This window comes from Callithrix jacchus, chromosome 20 (genome assembly GCF_049354715.1).
Source record: "Callithrix jacchus isolate 240 chromosome 20, calJac240_pri, whole genome shotgun sequence".
Lineage (NCBI taxonomy): Eukaryota > Metazoa > Chordata > Mammalia > Primates > Cebidae > Callithrix > Callithrix jacchus.
The window spans coordinates 4022328-4043268 of record NC_133521.1 but is presented as its reverse complement, the minus strand read 5'-3'; the positions used below and the strand labels follow the sequence as shown (position 1 = coordinate 4043268).

Sequence of the window (20941 nt, the reverse complement as noted above, 5' to 3'; positions counted from 1 at the left end):
TAGTTGGGACCAGATTGAGACCGTCCCACAAACCAATCAGGGTTTTCCTTTTGCGCATGTGCGTCACGAGCGCACTCGCCAAGGCAGATACAGAGAGCGTGGACTTGTCTGCTCCCCAGCCACCCATTCCTTTTTTATTGACAAACTCATCATACACTGCCTTTCCCTCCTGCTGTCTACTGTCTGCCGCCGCCGGCCGATCTCCACTGCCCTGCACTGCCCCACCCACTCTCACACGCTGTGGTGAGATTGGCTGGCGCCCAGGTCCGTCCATCCAGCGTTAAGTAGCCAGAGCCAATAAACACGCGAGACTTGGGTTCCTAGAAGCAGGCCAATCGAGAAGCCGCCTGCAGGGTCCGGAGGCGGGGCTAGAGAGGGCGGGGCTTGGAGGGGCCGCAGTGTCACATGACCGCGGGAGGCTGCGCGCGGGGTGGGTGTCGCTTGCTGCAGGCTCTGGGGAGTCGCCATGGTGAGTGCTGAGGGGGCAGCGGAACCCGGGCCGGCCCTTCTTGTAGCCCGTGCTCTGTCCTACCGCCCCAGGCCCCAGCGGGAGGAGTAGGGGGCCCCGAGACCTATTGGGACGGAGACCAGCCCGACTTGGCCTGCGGGATAGGGGACCAGAGGAGGAAGGCCGCTGGCGGGCTGACTGCCGGGGTGGGCGGCGGCTCCTGGCTGCGGCCGTTGCTCAGAGACGGGGCGGCCTCTCTGTGGGGGTGACTTGGCCTGTAGGCTTTGGGGTCCATGAAGGCCTGCGGCCTCCTCTCAGTGGAATCGGCCACCTGCCTGCCACGAGGGGACCCGTTGCTCTAGGTCTGAGCGTCTGGCCCTCGCGGCGCGCGGAGGCCCTGAGGCTTGGAGGTGGCGCCGGGACCCGCCCAGATGTTGCATTTCCACCTTTGTGCCCGGTTGTGCTCGGCTATCCACAGGACCTCCTGGAGGGGTCGCAGTGGTTCCTTGGCCTTTCTTGACCTCAACCCCGCCTTCGATGGCAGTGTTTGTCAGCGAGTTCTGGGGACCTGCTTACGTGAATTTCCTGGAAGGACTCAGGCTGTCTTGTAATCCTGACGATCGGAAAGGAGACTGATGGTTTCCTTTAGCATTTGTGCATTGGGCGCACGTTGGGTCTTTTGTCTCTCCATTGATGAAATCCAAGTATTTGGCTGGAAGCAGTTCTTCTCCGTTAGGGCCCCTCTATGACGGCAGTAAATCCTGGTGTGGCTGTTGGCCGGTAAACTTGAACTTCCTCAAACCAAATCTTTGTGTTTCGTTCTCACAAAGGCAAGTTGTCACTTGTATTTTATTAGCATTTGACGTAGCCTGCACTGTGTAAGTAATATTTTTGAGTGTATACTGTATGTCAGCTTTATCTCCACTCTGTGTAGACAGGCTTCTGTAAATCTGTAAGCCTGGAAACAGATTTCACTTTAAATGTTTTAATGCCAGAAAGGATTAAATGTTTTACAAATACTATTTTCACATAAGATATTGCCGTACAAGGTGATTTTTGCCTGCTTTTGAGAATTTTTGCAACTGGGAATTGATACAAGACTGGCATAAAAATTTAACTTTTTAGGATTTGTGTGTTTCCCAGCATTTATGGATTGACATTTATATTGTTTTGTAATGGAAAATACTTAATTGAGGGTGTATTACAAACCAACTCTTTGTTGGGTGAACCAGTTGGGAGCAATCAGCCAGACACACAGTCTTGTCCTCATGAATTTTATTGGGAAAGGAAACTTGAGTATTTGTTCTTTCACAGTTTTTATAATTTATGGAGATCACTTAGTCTTCTTGGTGTTGTACTTTTGCATCCGGATGCAACTGTTGGCCCCGTTGGTCCCTTTGGCCCTTCTCAGCCCGGAAGTTCCAGATTCCACTAAAATTCATCAAACATCTTGTGTGCCTTCCGTGTCACCGACTGTGGCGCTGGGTACTAATGTTCGAACTTAAGAGGCTACTGGGGGAGACACGCTTATAGAATTTAATTGTAATACAGTATGTGGATTGCTTTACTAGCATACTCAGTGCGTTGGGGTCATGGAGGGATAGTTTTGCCTGGGGATTTTGGGAAGGACTACAGGAAGCTACACGTGAACTGACCCTATGTAGAGGGTAGACAAAATTCTCCAGGTGGAAAGAAAAGTTATTGCTAATAGATGAAGCCAGAATGTTCAGTGTGCTCCATCAGAGGATTCTTGGTGGTATGTATTGGTTGGTAAATGAAGTTAGAGCCATTTGGTGTTCAAATTAGATTTTGAAATTCTCATACTCTGGTCCTTATTTCTCACTGCTTCAGTTGTTAATATATGCCATGCCATAATTTTTTAAATAGTTATTTCATTAACACGATATCCTGTACTTTGAAGAGATCAGTTTTCGTTTTACAGTTGGTTTACATTGTATTGTCAGATTACATCTACAGCATATGAGCAGGGTGATTGAACTGTAATAGGTTTCTAACATAAGTGGAGATAATTATTTGCATCTGAACTGGATGTAATAATAATTGTAGGCCCTGTACAGTGGCTCACACCTGTAATCCCAGCACTTTGGAAGGCTGAGGCAGGCCGATCACAAGGTCAGGAGATCAAGAACATCCTGGCCAATGTGTTGAAACCCCGTCTCTACTAATAATACAAAAATTGGCCAGGCGCAGTGGATCACGCCTGTAATCCCAGCACTTTGGGAGGACAAGGTGGGTGGATCACGAGGTCAGGAGTTCGAGACCAGCCTGGCCGACATGGCAAAACCCCCGTCTCTACCAAAAATACAAAAATTAGCAGGGTGTGATGGCAGGCGCCTGTAATCCCAGCTACTCAGGAAGCTGAGGCAGAAGAATCACTTGAAACCAGAAGGCGGAGATCGGGCCGTTGCATTCCAGCCTGGGCAAAAGAGCAAAACTCCATCTCAAAAAAAAGAAAACAAAACAAAAATTAGCTGAGCTTGGTGGCGCATGGCTGTAATTCCAGCTACACCGGAGGCTGAGGCAGGAGAATTGCTTGAACAAGGAAGTCAGAGGTTGCAGTGAGCTGAGCTCTTGTCACTGCATTCTAGCCTGGCGACAGAGCGAGACTCCGTCTGAAAAAATGTATAATAATAATTGTAGCATTTATTAAGTGCTTATTGCTAAGCAGTAGGCACATTTCGAGCTTTGTGTGGTTTAATTTGTTCTTTATAACAGTGGTGCAGCTACTCTCATCTCTGTTTTATAGAAGAGGAAACAAAGGCACATTGTTTGAATGGAGAGTAGTTTTCCAAGTGATCAGTTCATGATGACCTTTGCTTTGCTCTGCACCTTATAACTGTAGACTTGAGAGGGCTGTTGGTGGTCTCAAGGTAAAATGGGCCTAATCACAAATGTTAATTTGATCCTGATTCTGTAGGGTTTCCATTTTCTTCTGATCCAGGTAGCTCTTAAGTACAGTCATTTACAAATGGAAAACCACCTTTATGATTGAGGAAACAATGGTTACCTGACTTGTATTTAATGATAGCATGTTCATATTGTAACTCTTAAGGCTTTGTGTAACACCTCCTAGTAAGGCATCAAGAATATCCATTAGAATAGCTGTTGCTAGCCTAATACATTGTTTTATGAGTAATATGTAAAAATAGATTGCTTTATTACAGCTTTATGCCTTCATTTATAGACTACTTTGTAATAAGTCATAGTCTGTAATCGTCAACATTTTGTATTTACATTTCTTTTTTAAGCCCAGTTGAGACAAAATAGAAGAATTTTCCTAAAATTGTATTCATTTGTTTACAAAACTCTGAATCTTTCTAGTCATTCTATACAAATGTTTTTGAAACTGTTTGTAACCTCTTTGTAGCCACAGTTTCATTTGCTGTGTAATAAAAATTATCATACACAATAGCCAAAAGTGGAAATGACCCACATGTCTATGAATAAACAGAATGGTGTGTGTGTGTGTGTGTGTGTGTATGTATGTATATATATATATAACGAAATATTCTATTTTTAAAAGGAGAAATTCTGGCAGGTCGCAGTGGCTCACAGCTGTAATCCCAGCTCTTTAGGAGGCTGAGGTGGGCAGATCACCTGAGATCAGGAGTTTGAGACCAGCCCTGCCAACATGGCAAAACCCTGTCTCTACTAAAAATACAAAAATTAGCTGTTCATGGTGGCACACGCCGTAATCCCAGCTATTCAGGAGGCTGAGGGAGGAGAATCACTTGAACCCAGGAGGCAGAGGTTGCAGTAAGCGGAGATCCCGCCATTGTACTCCAACCTGGACAACAAGAGTGAAACTCCATCTCAGAAAAAAAAGGGATATTCTGACACTGCAACATGGATGAACGAACATTGAATATATTATGCTCAATGAAATAAGTGAGACACAGAAGGAAAAATGTTATGTGATTTCACTTATATGAAGTATATAGAGTAGTCAAACTCAGAGGAAAGAAGGTAGGATTGCCGGGGGGGTTGGAATGGGAGTTTAATGGGAACAGTTTCCATTTGCTTTTGTAAAGATAAGTTCTAGAGATAGATGTAACTGTATAATAATGTGAATGTACTTAATGCCACTGAACTATACATTTAAATGTGATTAAAATGGTAAATTTTAGGTATATTTTACCACAATAGGAAGTCATTTTTAATTAATATATCCAAATGTATCATAAAAAAAGAAAAAAATTTCAGATATATCACTGTTTAAATGGATCAATTGAACTTAATGAAATCCATTGATTCCATTTATTATTAAATCTATTGCATTCAGAGGTAAGGAGCCAAAAAAATTCCAAATGATGGCTTGGTTTCACTAACGTTTAGAGATCACTAGCCCATGTTGAATAGTAAATTTTATTCAGTCAGAATCTTTAAATGCGGGTGTCATCCTTGCCTCTGAAACCAGCATTTTATAAATTCATATTCCCTTTAAGTGAAGTTTAAAAGATACCTAACTGTTTCTTTGAAATTTGTTTATGCTTCTGAAGAAGAGTGCTTGTGACAGAGCTCAGTTTACTAGAGTTTGTCATGAGAAAAGAAAGGGAGATGCATGGCCTTGCTTATTATTCAATTAACCTTTTTCTCTTTCCAAAATTAGAACAGTTTTGGAACTTCAATTTTTTAAACTATTCTCATTCATAAGTGGGTTTTATGTGACTCACATTTCTTTGTTAATCTCAGAATGACATGTTGTTTTGATTTTTCTTAGATAATGAAACAGACCAGATTTTACTTGCAGCTTTATTATAAGTCCTTGCCTTCCACCTCTTCAGCTCATTATATGAAAGTCATTTTGTCTTTAGTCATTGTTTTAAAAAATCAAAGTGAAATGACATAACATAAAATTAACCATTTTAAAGTGAACAATTCAGTGGCATTTAGTAGGCTCACAGTATTGTACAATCACCACCTTTAGGTTCAAAACATTTTCCCTACCCCCAAAAGAAACTCAGTACCCATTGAGCAATTATTTCCCTCAACCTTCCTCCTGGTAATCATCAGTCTACTTTCTGTTCCTATTTCATATAAGAGGAATCATACAATATGTGGCTTTTTATGTCTAACTTCTTTAATTTAGCATGTTTTCTAGGTTTGTTTATGTAGCATGTAGCAATACTTCATTCCATTTTATGGCTAATATTCTGTAATTGGATATATATACCACAATTTGTGTATCCTGTGTTAATTCTTCAGTCATTTTTTGGTTAAATATCTAAACATTCTAAAACCATTGTATTCATTTATGCAGTGAGCATTTATGGAGCATCCATTACGTATTAAAGCAGTGTGTTGGGTCCCAAGGATGTAAAAATGACCATTTATAATGGTAATGTGATGCATGCTGTGGTGGAGATGTAAACAGTGTTTATATGACTTGAAGAAGTGGTTAATTCTTCTTGGCAGGGAGATTGAATTGATTCTGCAAGCAGATTTTTGCTGATGGCGAGGAGAAGAGTGTCTAGATATATTTTGTCCACTGTAGTTATAGATCTGTATGTTTGAAATGGTGTAAACTATTTGAAGAGAGTGCTTTTTATCGTTTTATACTAAAAGTCACTATTTCAGCTATTTTATTTCTAAGCTGTTTAGTCTTTTGTTATGCCAAGGAGGGGCTGGTCAGTGTTCTCGTAAACTAGTTCCTTAGTCTGTCTAAGACTGAAATGCAGATGATAAGTAGTCTAGAGGAAAAGAGGCTTTACAGATTTGGTTTTGGCTATACCTACCACAAGACTTAGATTGGTTGGATGGCTATGTCCAGGTTGGATTCAAGAGTGTTAGCAGAATACAGCCATGAACTACCACTGCAAGTTTCTTTGAGGCCAGCCTACTACAAGAATGTTGAGTCAGTTTCTGACAGAGAGGCAATTCTTTGTACACATACTGTTCTCCTTTGTCAATCTTATTCTGTTAACTTCAGTGATGGGGCACAGCTCTGTGTGCAGCAGCTGTCAATAATTGGTAAATAGTTTGAGGTACAGAGCTGGAGTGATCCTTTTGTGACAATCTTGGAGAAGAACTATGACTAGAACTATAGAAGTAACATATTTGCTAGAAGAATGTGCTTAAGATGTTAGTGGAATTTTTTATTTTTCAGCCTACAACACAGCAGTCCCCTCAGGATGAGCAGGAAAAGCTCTTGGATGAAGCCATACAGGCTGTGAAGGTCCAGTCATTCCAAATGAAGAGATGCCTGGTAAGAATGGAAATATGGGAGGCACAGTTACAGTCTCTGTGTTCCTAAGGAAGTATCTGCAGTGATTTCTAGAGTTAGGTGGCACCACTATTTCTGGTAAATCTAATCTTCACCAGCATGTCTTCAGTCTCATTTCTCTCAAGCTCTGTGTGGAGCAGTTTCAACAAAGAGCCCTGTTTACTCACATGTATATTTATGGTTTGAGATTGTCTGTTTTCCCCACTGGAATACAAGCTCCAAAGAACGAGAGACCCTGCCTTTTATTTATGTATTACTGTATTATTACCACACCAGTGTCTGACCAGAATTACTAGCCTTCTTAGTTCTATACCTCAGACCTGAGGAGTACTTACCATATAGTAGGTACTTAGTAAATATTAAATGAATTTAAATGCTTTGCATTTGAATTATTCAGCTTTTTTTCTAAATACTTTGAAAACTTTATTTCTTGAATACATTGTAGAAGCTAGCTTAAAAATTATACTTAACATTTATATCTTCATATTCTGAAAGATAAAGTAAGAGATTATCTGTGTATATACTGTCGATTCTCTGGATTGGTTGGTACTTTAAGCTATAAGTTACCGTGATGAAGATGATGCTATCTTACCTTTGTAAAATGTCTTAAAGTTTTTAAAAAAGCATAGTAATATGCTCTCATATCTTTTATTGGTTTCATTCCCAACAAATTGGAAATGAAAAATCAATGTCTTGGAATGGAGAAGATAGGTTTGCTATTGCTTGCTTCTTTCTCTTTCTGTATATGGATAGTGTTTCCCTTATCTCAAGGAATTGCCTGCATTTCTGAGTTAAGTGGAACATATGGGCATTGGGAGGGTTTGAGGAATGCAAGAGGAAAGCAAATTTAACATGGATAGTCATTTCAGACAGCTCTGAAGAGTCTTTAACCTGTGACAAAGCCATGTCAGGATAGTATGTTGCTTCACCTGAATGGGTATGCCAGTTCTCTTGATTGCAGGTAAAATGTGATTAATGGACTAGTTTCCTAGTCTCTATAGCTTGAAAAGATTAGCAGTCTGTCAAGAAGCTTGCAGTACTAGATATGTAAGTCTTACTAAGAATCATGCATCTTTTTCCTTTCAGTAGAGAAGGCAAGGTGAAACTATCTAAAGTTGATTTTTTTTATGTGGTTATATCATTTAAGTGCTGTATTCTTTTAAAACTGTGTAACAAGTCCTTGATGTAAAGAGTTTGTACAACCAAGATAAATGTTTATTTAAATTAAGCCTTCTTATCTATTCTCTCGGTATTTCTGTAGGACAAAAACAAGCTTATGGATGCTCTAAAACATGCGTCTAATATGCTTGGTGAACTCCGGACTTCTATGTTATCACCAAAGAGCTACTATGAACTTTGTATCTTTTGAATGCTGAAGACTAAATATTTGGACCATACCTTTTTCTTGATAAGGCAATTTCGTTCGTTCTTTATGAAGTTTTTCTGGAGTTATCTTATTCTTCATTATCTTAGTCACATGGCACACCTCCATGCAAATATGCTAAGTGAGAAAAATGCTTTGAGAGTACTCCTTTCTTTCTTATGCTTAAATGTGTTTAAGTGTGTTGTCAGTGCATCTCAATTTTCAGACCCTTCATGAAGGATATTCAGGCTGTGAGGCAGTTGGTTCTTTAATGCTTAGATTTTGTTATGCAGCACTCTCAAATGGACAGGAATTTACTCATTTGCCATTTCAAAACCCATTAGCAGTCTGACAGATAACCATTGTATTTACTGCTTTGCTTCACCACATGTTCTTTAAAACCCTTATGTTAGAGTAAGATAAGCCCAACTAAAATTCTATTTTCACTTGAACACTCTCTCATATTTTTTGAGACACAATCTCACTCTGTTGCCCAGGCTGGAGTGCAGTGGCGCTCTCTCAGTTCACTGCAACCTCCGCCTCCCAGGTTCAAGCAATTCTTCTCCCTCAGCCTCCTGAGTAGCTGGGACTACAGGCATGCACCACCATGCCTGGCTAATATTTGTATTTTTAATAGAGACAGGGTTTCACCATATTGGCCAGACTGATCTTGAACTCCTGACCTCATGATCCATCTGCCTTCACCTCCCAAAGTGCTGGGATTATAGGCGTAAGCCACTGCACCTGGCCTGAACACTCTCTTAAAGGACTAAAACTTAAGGTATCTGCCCAGTAGTTAATAATGACTCCAAGAAGTTTCAGAGTTTTGCTTAGGTTGACTTATCTTTATTTTTAGTCCTTAATCATAATTAAAAGATATGGCCATTTCTGATGAACTGCACTACTTGGAGGTCTACCTGACAGATGAGTTTGCTAAAGGAAGAAAAGTGGCAGATCTCTATGAACTTGTACAGTATGCTGGAAACATTATCCCAAGGCTGTAAGTAATTGCAAGTCGTAGGACTTTTGTGTCTATATTTCCCACTTTATGTTATGTCCCTTATGATTATCTGCTTAAAAAAAAGTTTTAAGGGTAATTTCTTAACAAATTGAGATTAATATTTTGGTAGATACTCTGATTTGTGTTAGGGTAACTAGATTTATGTTTTATATAGATATTTGAGGAATTTTGGAAATAAGAAAAAATGGACATGCTATTTTGTTTAACGTCTTGGCTGTTAGAAAAATTAATATGACAATCTCTTCCTAATATGTTTAAAGGTCGTATCTATCTGGTATGTATACAGTGTGTATGTGTGTGGTATTTTTAGAGGTTAGTCAGTGGTTATATTTTAAATCAGATATTTTCATTGTCATGGGGGAGAAAACAACATGGTTTCTGCCTTGTTTACTTAATGTTTTGTTCAGTGTGTTTGGAACTAATCAAATTCTTGATTTGAATATTTTATTTCTAATCAGTGTTTCTTCATAATTCTCCTAGTTACCTTTTGATCACAGTTGGAGTTGTATATGTCAAGTCATTTCCTCAGTCAAGGAAGGATATTTTGAAAGATTTGGTAGAAATGTGCCGTGGTGTACAGCATCCCTTGAGGGGTCTGTTTCTTCGAAATTACCTTCTTCAGTGTACCAGAAATATCTTACCTGATGAAGGAGAGCCAACAGAGTAAGTGATGTTCTTTCTTGATTTTGTTGCAATATTTCTTTCATTGTAGAATGTATAAAAGTGTGGAAACATGCACAGAAATAAGAAAATAAGTATCAATAATTCTTCCACCCAGTCAGCCATTTGGGTAGTATTTGTATATAGATTTCCTTTGTAATATAGAACTCCTGAGTATATGTGGTGTGATCTAAAATGCACTCTTATGCAAATATATCTTTGGATTATTAGGACCTGCTTTTATTTCATTTAATGTAATTGTGCATTTTTCCATTACATTAAATATTTTTTGAAAATACAACGTTTTAAAGAGGGTTTTATTTGGAAATTTAATTTGTAATTAAATAATGAAGTATGAGCTAGCTGGATTTCATAATTGTTCCTTTAATGTCTATCAGATTTTATAATTTATAGACTGCTAGTTACCTTGGAATATAAATGATCTGAATTATCTGTTTCAAGTTAGCTATTAACTCCAGAAAAGAAAAAATTAAAAGCCATTCAGAGATACCCATCTCTTGTGTAACCAATATTCCATCATCCAAGTCTACTGTACTTTTATCCCACAGCAGGGGCAGATGGTTAGCCAACTGTGGTCTTCAGTGGGGTGAGTTGTTCACTTGGCAGGTCCCCAGACTAAAGAACTTCATTCATTGTTTTAAAAAGTTTATTCATTTATTTTCTTTTTAAAAAAAATGTTTAATCTTTTATTTTTCAGTTTGCCCTGACAGATTTTGGTTTTTTAAGAAATATTTTCATTTATTTCTAAGATGTACAATTCAATGGTTTAAACAGATCAGAAAAGATAAAAAATTTAACAATGTAGAGAAATTGATGAAGTTAATTTGCTTCATTACGTTTTGACTGTCTGTTTTTGAGCATTTAATTAGACAATCAATGAAAATTTTTGAAAGCTACTGAGGTCTCCATTCTAGGAGACATAGAAAAATAAAGCAGGAAATCCATGATCTCTTTCCTCACAAAGCTTACATTCCAATTAAAAACAAAATATTGAACAGTAAAATGATATAGGTAGCAGTAAACCATAAGTGTTAAATTTTTTAGCCTTTTGTGTTTGTTTTTGGTTTGTAGGGAGGGGGTCTCATTATGTTGTCCAGGCTGGTTTTAAACTCCTGGTCTAAAGCAATATTCTTGCTTTGGCCTCCCAAAGCACTGGAATTACAAACATGAGACACCATGCCCATCCTTCTGGGCTTTTTGAATTAAGGAAGTTGCCATAAGAGCAAATCCAGTTGGCCCAGGCTAGGGAGTTGGGGATAGTAATTTGTGCTTTAAATTTATACTTTCCTCTCCATGGTACTTTTTTCGCTAAAGTCTGTTCCCTTTGAGATTTAATACTAAGCCAATGAAGTTGAAAGTATATATTTTTTTTTAATAAAGTGTTGGTATACTACAGCGATAAGAAGGAAATACGCTAAGCAGAGGGATAGTAGTAAGTTGGTCCTATAAATACTGTGTAAAGACTTTTCTGTTTCTTTGCAGCGAAGAAACAACTGGCGATATCAGTGATTCCATGGATTTTGTACTGCTCAACTTTGCAGAAATGAACAAGCTTTGGGTGCGAATGCAGCATCAGGGACATAGCCGAGATAGAGAAAAAAGAGAAAGAGAAAGACAAGAACTGAGAATTTTAGTGGGAACAAATTTGGTGCGTCTCAGTCAGTTGGAAGGTGTAAATGTGGAACGTTACAAACAGGTTCATATCTTTTTATTTGTTACCTCTTATGTTCTGAGATAAACTGAAATCTGATTTTTAAAATCAGAATTTTTTAAATATAATATTACATTGAAAAACACCTTAAAATTGCTTTTATTGAAGAAGACCCAAACAAATGGAAAGATGTATGTGCAGTGTTTGTGGATTGGAAGACTTAATATTGTCAAGATAGCATTTTTTAAAAAATTGATATATAGCTCCTATGTAATCTTAGTCAAAATCCTAACATTTATATGAAGAAGCAAAGAACCTGGAACAGCTACAACAAATTGGAAAAGGAAGAACAAAATTGAAAGACCCAAGCAACCTGAATTTGTAATTTACTCTAAAGCTACAGTGAGATCCTGAGAGGTATTGGTGAAAAGGATAGACACACAAATCAATGGGGGAGGGGAGGATAAAGCAGGGAATGGCAAACTTTACCATGAAGGACCAGATTAATAAATGGTTTTTGGCTTTGCAAGACATATGCTGTACAAGTTTGTCCAACCTGTGGCCCAGGACAGCCTTGAACAAGGCCCAACATAAATTTGTGAGCTTTAGAACATGAGTCGTTTTGCTTTTTTTTTTTTTTTTTTTAAAGCTCATCAGCTATCATTTAGTGTATTTTATGTGTGGCCCAAGACAATTCTTTTAATTCTACTTCAACCCAAAAGATTGGACACCTTTGATCTGTAACTAGTAACACTGCAGGTATGGTGCAAATGCAGCCACACAATATGGAAGTGAATGGTATGGCTGTGTTCCAGTAAAACTTTATTTGTAAAAACAAGCAGCAACTCAATTTACTGATCTCTGAATAGACAATCCATAATAGACCCAGATATTTATGATCAGTTATTTTTGATAAAAGTACAAAGGCAAACTTTTCAGCAAGTGGTTCTGGAGCAATCGTACATCTACATGCAAACAAAAAACTCTGAACCTTGACCCATTCCTCACACCGTATATAAAAAACATAAAAATCGATCAAGACCTAAATATAGAACCTAAAACTGTGAGAAGAAAACATAAAGGAAATCTTTATGACCTAGGATTAGGCAAAGATTTCTGAGGACACACAAAAAAGCACAAACCATGAAGAAAAAAAGCTCACTTTTGAGAGGTCAAGGCAGATGGATCACTTGAGTCCAAGAGTTTGAGATAATCCCAGGCAGCATAGGGAGACCCCATCTCCACAAAAAAGTACCAAAATTACCTGGGCATGGTGGAATGTACCTGTAGTCCCAGCTACTCAAGAGGCTTGAGATTGGAGGATGGCTTGAGCCCAGGAGGTGGACATTGCATTGAGTAGTGCACCACTGTACTCCAGCCTGGGCAACAGAACAGGACCTTGTCTCAGAAAAAAGCTTTTAAAGTTTAGAAGTGAAGTCTTGGTGAGAAAGATTTCAAATACGATTTTCAAGTTAGTAGTTCAAATGTGTTAATAGGGGAATAGCTTAATAATTTTTTTATTTTTGAGACGGAGTCTTGCGTTTTGCCCAGGCTGGGGTGCAGTGGTGCAGTTCTCAGCTCACTGCAGTCTCTATTTCCCGAGTTCAGACAGCTCTCCTGCCTCAGCCTCCTGAGTATCTGGGATTAACAGGCATGTGCCACCATGCCTAGCTAATTTTTGTATTTTTAGTAGAGACAGGGTTTCACCATGTTGGCCAGGCTGGTCTTGAACTCCTCACCTCATGGTCTGCCCATCTTGGCTTCCCAAAGTGCTGGGATTATAGGTGTGAACCACCACACCTGGCCAGCTTAAGATTTTAAAAACACATTTTAACCCTTATGTTTGTTTCTTTTCTCTTTTAGATTGTTCTGACTGGCATATTGGAGCAAGTTGTAAACTGTAGGGATGCTTTGGCTCAAGAATATCTCATGGAATGTATTATTCAGGTAGGTGGGAACATTTTTTTTTTTTTAAAGGAACCATTTTATCTTTCGTTAAATTTAATTGTTTTGAAAACAGTTTGATGGAATAGGAAATAAGCTTTCCTGAAAAAAGAATTTTCCTGGCTGGATGTGGTGGCTCCCACCTGTACTCCCAACACTTTGGGAGTTCAAGGTGGGAGGATCTCTTGAGGCCAAGAGTTCAGACCAGCCTGGGCAACATAGCAAGATGCCATTTCTATTAAAAATTTAAATAATTTTTTTAATGTTTCTTTTTTTTCATGTATTTGTTCTTCTTCTAAAAATAATTTTTTTTAAAAAAAGAATTTTTCTGCCAGGCATGGTGGCTCACGCCTGTAATCCTAGCACTTTGGGAGGCTGAGGTGGGTGGATCACCTGAGGTCAGGAATTCAAAACCATCTTGGCCATCATGGTGCAACCCCATCTCTTAAAAAAAAAAAAAGAATTTTTCTGTTTCCAACTCATAACTTGGTCTTGGTATAAATGTAGTTTGTTTTCCCCCAAAATGTAGGAATGAGTAATCCGAATTTTCTAGATCTCAGTAGCTTTAGTTTAATTGTAGGTGCACTTTGTTTATTGGAATATTTCTGTCTGAGCTTATGTTTAGAGAGGTTCAAAAGTAATGTATTTGTATTTAGTTGTGTAAGATTAAAGTGTTTTTTTTTTCCCCACAAATGTGAACTTTAAATGCCATATGTGAGTTCTGAATATTATGTGAAATACTTTTACTTTTATTGATCATTTGATTTTCAGGTTTTCCCTGATGAATTTCACCTCCAGACTTTGAATCCTTTTCTTCGGGCCTGTGCTGAGTTACACCAGAATGTAAATGTGAAAAACATAATCATCGCTTTAATTGATAGGTAAGACCTTCCAACACTGGAGGATAAATGCTCTGACCTGGGGATAATGAATTTTAAACATTTTTGTGAGTTCTTTCTGTTTTATCTTTATCATATCAGTGATCCTAATGTAATTATACTATAATTTTAAAACCTTTTAGGCTCATATAAAATAAAGAAAAGCAATAAACAATTAAGATGTCATCCATGATCCCACTGCCTAAACCCTGTATTTTTTAAAATAAAGAATTTTTGGGTTTTTTTTTTTTTAGATTAGCTTTATTTGCTCACCGTGAAGATGGACCTGGAATCCCACCAGATATTAAACTTTTTGATATATTTTCACAGCAGGTGGCTACAGTGATACAGGTTTGTGTAGCTTTTCTCCGAATTTCTCAAAACTTTGAAACTTCTCTGCCTTCCTTTTACAATTTTTTAAAATAAATTGGATTCTTCTAAACATTCCAGTCTAGACAAGATATGCCTTCAGAGGATGTTGTATCTTTACAAGTCTCTCTCATTAATCTTGCCATGAAATGTTACCCTGATCGTGTGGACTATGTTGATAAAGTTCTAGAAACAACAGTGGAGATATTCAATAAGCTCAACCTTGAACAGTAAGTCAGTTACATTTTTGTAAAAATCCTCATAAAGATATTTTTTTCTCAGATTTGCTTTTCTTTCTCAATTGTTTTTTGAAATGCTGCCATTTGTTTTGTTTTAATCATGCATTAAGACTGTCATGCTTAGCACTACTAGGGGCAGAAAGTGGCAACCAATTACTTGGTTGTGTATATTAATGAAATCGTGGTACCTGTGGACCATAGGCAGTCTTCAAGGAACAGTGTTCTCAATTTGGATCCCTTTCTGTGTACTAGGGGCATCCATTCTTTTGGCTTCCCTGGGCTACATTTGAAGAAGAATTTTCTTGGGCCACACATAAAATACACTAACAATTACAATAGCTAATGAGCTTTAAAAAAAAGTCACAAAAAAACTCAATGTTTTAAGAAAGTTTATGAATTTGTGTTGGGCCACATTCAGAGCCATCCTGGGCTGCATGTGGCCTTTGGGCAGCGAGTTAGACAAGCTTGCTCTGTGTGAATGAGTTTGTTCTTAAACTGGTAAGGAATAAATACTGTCAGGCAGTATTTATTTCTGTAATAAGTGTATTCCTACAAGTAAGTACATAGTGAAAAATGAGGGCGTGTGTATATTTAACATGCAGAATTAAATTGGTTTAAATATCTTTTCTATTTTGAGCTTTGATTTTGATACCTTCAAGGAAAGTATCAACAGTGCTGCCTCCAACTTGAAGCCTCCTCAGCTGTTCTGTCTTAGACCTGTGGCTCCTTTAGTGGCCACTGTGGGCAGCTCTGATACTGTTTTCCCCAGCAGTTCCCTTCCTGCTTCATTCGCCACTCCTCTGGACTTGGGTCAAGCCAGGCCCACCACCCCCCTATCCCCTGCATATTCTTCAGAATTTTGCTCATGTAATCTTCCTCCTTTCTGTCTCCCTCACGATGGTTTACCTGCATCAAGAAAATTTCTTCTTTTTTTCCCCCCATTGTATTACTCTTTTTCTTTTGGTCATTTTTGTTTTTGTGTGTGTGAACTGAAAACAAGGCCAGATAGCGAATGATAAGAGTGAGAGAAAATTAAATGATATGCTGGGTGCAGTGGCTTGCACCTTTAATCCCACCTATTTGGGAGAATCCCAGCTATTTGAGTTGGGAGAATCACTTGAGCCAGGAGTTTGAGACCAGCCTGGGCAACATATGGAGACCCTGTCTCTAATAAAAAAATTAAAAATTAAAAAAATTTTAATTAAAAAAACTAAATGATATATGTCTTCTCTCCCCAAGTAAATTTTAAAGTAAAAACAGTCAAAATAATTAGAAACTGCTACCTCTAAAGAGGTTGTTGTAATAAATGCCCGATATGCCTCAGACACAGTGCTTTTACTAATGACTACCTAAAAGTAGGTCAGCCTGCCTTTTCTTAATCACCACCATCTGATGCAGAATAAATAGTTTTTGCATTTTTCTGTTGTGTTGAATTGCTGGTTTTGCATGGATATTTTTCCCTACTTATTTTTATTGTGAATATACAATACTTGTTGGCTGCTCCCTGGGAACCAAACTACCACTTAAAATACTTTTCTTAGAAATGTTGTCAAATTCTAGACAGTCATCTTATTAACTCCAGCTATTCCATCTGTTCATGAGTTGGAAATTGTATCTAGTTTTATATCAACAGAATAGTAATAGATGAGTACACGTTTGTGTTTAGATAAGCATTTTTTTTTTTTTGAGACGGAGTTTCGCTGTTGTTACCCAGGCTGGAATGCAATGGCACGATCTCAGCTCACCGCAACCTCCACCTCCTGGGTTCAGGCAATTCTCCTGCCTCAGCCTCCTGAGTAGCTGGGATTACAGGCACGCGCCACCATGCCCAGCTAACTTTTAGTTGAGACAGGGTTTCACCATGTTGACCAGGATGGTCTTGATCTCTTGACCTTCTGATCCACCCGCCTCGGCCTCCCAAAGTGCTGGGATTACAGGCTTGAGCCACCGCACCTGGCCTAGATAAGCATTTTTATCCTCTTGAAAGGAGATTGTTACAGTCTTCTGGGGTAGTATGATTCACTTGACCCATTTCCCTTAATGTGTAATGAAAAATTTCAAATTCTTATGAAACAAGTGCTATTTGTATATATAAAAAGTTAATTTTATTCATTAAGACTTCTGTTTTTCTTTTTGTAGTATTGCTACCAGTAGTGCAGTTTCAAAGGAACTCACCAGACTTTTGAAAATACCAGTTGACACTTATAACAATATTTTAACAGTCTTGAAATTAAAACATTTTCACCCGCTCTTTGAGTACTTTGACTATGAGTCCAGAAAGAGCATGAGTTGTTATGTGCTTAGTAATGTTCTGGATTATAACACAGAAATTGTCTCTCAAGACCAGGTAAGAAAATATCTATGTGCTATTTTAGGGAAACACTGTTACAGTTTTACTTTGGACCCAGATACCTCAGATGGGAGGGGAGGGTAATTCAGTAGTAAAGAAAATTTACAAGTAACTTATTCATTATATAAATGAGAAAATTGGAAATGTATAAAGAATTATAAAATATTTATAATTTCACCAGATAGAGATTAACTACTGTTAATTAACATTTTGTGCATATCTTTCCCGACTTTTATAAATATGTGTACTATGACATGCATGTGTATTGCCTTAATCTTTTTTTTTTTTGAGACGGACTCTTGCTCTGTTGTCAGGCTGGAGTACAGTGGCGCGATCTTGGCTTACTGCAACCTCTGCCTCCTGGGTTCAAGCGATTCTCCTGCCTCAGCCTCCCAAGTAGCTGGGATTACAGGCACCCACCACCATGCCTGGCTAATTTTTGTATTTTTAGTAGAGACAGGATTTCACCATGTTGGCCGGGATGGTCTTGATCTCTTGACCTTGTGATCTGCCTGCTTTGGCCTCCCAAAGTGCTGGGATTAACAGGCATGAGCCACCATGCCCAGCCATGTATTGACTTCTAACCAAAAAAAGGAGTATCTTGTTGATACTGTATTGTAATTTTATGTGACTAGAAACACTTTTGACAATGGCTTTATATGCCAATGGTTTCATGTCAGTGGGTTTGTTTTGCCTTGCATGTTACAGGTGGATTCCATAATGAATTTGGTATCCACGTTGATTCAAGATCAGCCAGATCAACCTGTGGAAGACCCTGATCCAGAAGACTTTGCTGATGAGCAGAGCCTTGTGGGCCGCTTCATTCATCTGCTTCGTTCTGAGGACCCTGACCAGCAGTACTTGGTATGAGTTTACTCTTACTATAACCCTGTATCAGCTCCTAATGAAATCACATGTTGAAGTGCTTAAAATGGTTTAATTCACTTTCTGATCTTAGAAAGTTTTGAAGGAATTGAAACTGAATTAAAGATTCATGGCATCCATGGGCTTTTACTTTATATATAAACACATAATTGTAAAATAAACTTCTGGAGCACGTGAGTAACAATTCAGTTGCTCTGATTTCTTTTACAGACTATTTGAGATTTGAAGAAAGTCTGTCTTTTTTTACTTGAGTGCTCATAGTTATTCCATGTTCATTTTTTTCTGAACTATATATTGCTTATAATAAACTTAATAAGAAATAGAATCCTTATATATAATTTTACTTTTCCAATTTTGCAAGTATAAGTTGTATTCGTCACATTGAAAATGTGAGGTTTTGGGGTTTTTTTCGTTTCTTGTTTTCTTTTTTGAAATGGAGTCTCGCTCTGTCGCCCAGGCTGGAGTGCAGTGGTGCGATCTCAGCTCACTGCAACGTCTGCCTCCTGGGTTCAAGTGATTCTTCTGCCTCAGCCTCCTGAGTAGCTGGGATTACAGGTGCGCACCACCATACTCGGCTAATGGTTGTATTTTTTAAAAAATTTATTTATTTAACTTTGGGTGCATACTATGTCTGGCATTTCTCCCCATGATGTTTGTATTTTTAATAGAGATAGGGTTTCACCATTATTGGTCAGGCTGGTCTCAAACCCCTGACATGGTGATTCGCCCACCTTTGCATGCTGGGATTACAGGCATGAGCCACCACACCTGCCTGAGTTTTGTTTTTTTGATGAATGATTTTAAAATTCGTTTTGCCTTTTCCTTGTTTTCACCTGATAAAGAACAGTCAGTCACATGAGTTTTTCTCTTTATTGTTAGTCCACAGAGAATCTTTGTGAAATGGATAAACGTTGCCTGAGTAGGGATATCAGTGACCAATACTAGGTAAATTTATTTCAGTGAAGGGTTAGCATGGTTGGCTGCTTAATGATTGTTTGGGCAAATTAGTTTAATCATTCTTGGATGCATAAGGCTGTTAGGCTATTATGATGAAAAAGACACTTGCTTGAGGATGTCCTGACTGTCTCTCATCTTCTGTTGACTTATTGATTGTAGTTCCTGTACATCTTCATGCTCAATGTGAAATAAGAGGCTGACTTCTGTTGGTAGTGTGATGATCTATGTCTTGGCTTAGTGACAAACATTCCAGGACAGTGGTATTGTGCTCTGCGACCTCTGTGATCTGTGAAGAGTGACTGATTGAGTATTTGAATTGATTCCCTTATGTTTCTCTGTGAGATGGTGTGTCTGTGTGTTTTCATTTTCCGTTGCATACCAAATGTAGCAGTTGGGCATCATGGTGGGCACCTATAATCCCAGGTACTCAGGAGGGTAAGGCAGGAGAATCACTTGAATTTGGAAAGCAGAGGTGGCACTGAGCTGAGATTGCACCCTTGCACTCCAGCCTGGACAAGAGTGAAACTCCATCTCAGAAAAAAAAAGTAAAGAAAGTATACCTTTTGCATGTGACTGATTGGTTATTCCCATGTATAGATATCTTTAAAGATAGGATCATTAACTGTCACTGCCCCTAGGGGAAATTCATTTTCTTATCCATCTATCATATCAGAGAATTTCACAAAATCTGAATATGTCATTGTGTCACGCATATTAAAAATATTTTATGAACTGTGTGTTTTTCTTGTAATTTTTTCTGAATTGGCTATATGTTGTGCCATTTCAGAAAAAATTCTAAGAAAAATAGAATTTATGGAATATTTCACAGGTGGCTCTTCTAAAGTATATTAGCATTTTCCTTTATTTAAATGGTCTTAATATTTTTCTGAATGAGGAGGTATGAGATGTACTGGTAATATGCATATAGTTGTTTCATATCATAGTAATAGTTACATTACTGAGCATATGCCTTGTGCTAAGTAGTGGTAACACTTTACATGTGTCACTTGATCTTCCCAACAACCTTAGGAGCTTACAGCAACTTGTGGCTAAGAGAAGGTAAATAATTACCTAAGGCCACACATGTAGTAAGTATTAGGATCTACTTTGAATCTCTGAGTCAGTCTTCACTGCCTAGTTTTCTTTCACAGCCTATTTTTCTTTTCTTTTTTCTGAGATGGAATCTTGCTCTGTCACCCAGGTGGAGTGCAGTGGTGTGATCCCAGTTTACTGCAACTTCCGTCTCCTGGGTTCAAGCAATTCTGCCTCAGCCTCCTGAGTAGCTGGGATTACAGATGTGCGCCACCACACCCAGCTAATTTTTGTATTTTTAGCAGAGACAGGCTTTCTCTGTTAGCCAGGCTGGTCTCGAACTCCTGATCTCAAATGGCCTGCCCACCCACCTTCAGCCTTCCAAAGTGTTAGGATTACAGATGTGAGTCACTGCACCCAGCCAGAGTCTACATTCTTTATCAGCGCAGCATAGTTTACACGTCTGTGTGGAAATATATTTAAATATATCTTTGCTTATAACTCGCTATCTTGGGCAGGTTATACAACCTCTCTGAACCCCAGTCTCCCCCATTTGTGAAATCAGGTTGTATCTGTCTTTGGGTTGTTGTGACAACTTGAGGAGATAAGAAGTATATAAATTGCCTACCATTAAAGTATGGTACATTGTATATAGTCACAAAATGTTAGCAATGTTGGTTAGAGCCCGTATTTATTTTACAAATGATTAATCATAGTTTGGAATTTCTTTTCCTTAATTCCTTGACATCAGATTTTGAACACAGCACGAAAACATTTTGGAGCTGGTGGAAATCAGCGGATTCGCTTCACATTGCCACCTTTGGTATTTGCAGCTTACCAGCTGGCTTTTCGATACAAAGAGAATTCTAAAGTGGTGAG

At 38.5% G+C, this 20941-nt stretch overlaps 1 protein-coding gene across 4 annotated transcripts in view; it reads left to right on the top strand.

Annotated features, from left to right (window-relative positions):
- Positions 1-65: 65 nt before the first annotated feature.
- VPS35 (VPS35 retromer complex component) overlaps positions 66-20941 on the top strand; it is a 39742-nt gene continuing 18866 nt past the window's right edge. Inside the window, exons 1-13 of one of the 4 annotated variants that reach the window (XM_078358149.1) lie at positions 66-264; positions 6576-6674; positions 7954-8050; positions 8932-9055; positions 9557-9739; positions 11240-11453; positions 13272-13355; positions 14124-14233; positions 14485-14581; positions 14681-14829; positions 16978-17185; positions 17897-18052; positions 20814-20936. In XM_078358149.1, the coding sequence (XP_078214275.1) occupies positions 6660-6674; positions 7954-8050; positions 8932-9055; positions 9557-9739; positions 11240-11453; positions 13272-13355; positions 14124-14233; positions 14485-14581; positions 14681-14829; positions 16978-17185; positions 17897-18052; positions 20814-20936 (1560 nt within the window). In that variant the 5' untranslated portion in view covers positions 66-264; positions 6576-6659. Of the gene's footprint in view, positions 265-400; positions 2205-6575; positions 6675-7953; positions 8051-8931; positions 9056-9556; positions 9740-11239; positions 11454-13271; positions 13356-14123; positions 14234-14484; positions 14582-14680; positions 14830-16977; positions 17186-17896; positions 18053-20813; positions 20937-20941 lie in introns of those variants that run through there. The other 3 variants (XM_002760914.6, XM_078358148.1, XM_054248545.2) reach the window with 3 other exon arrangements.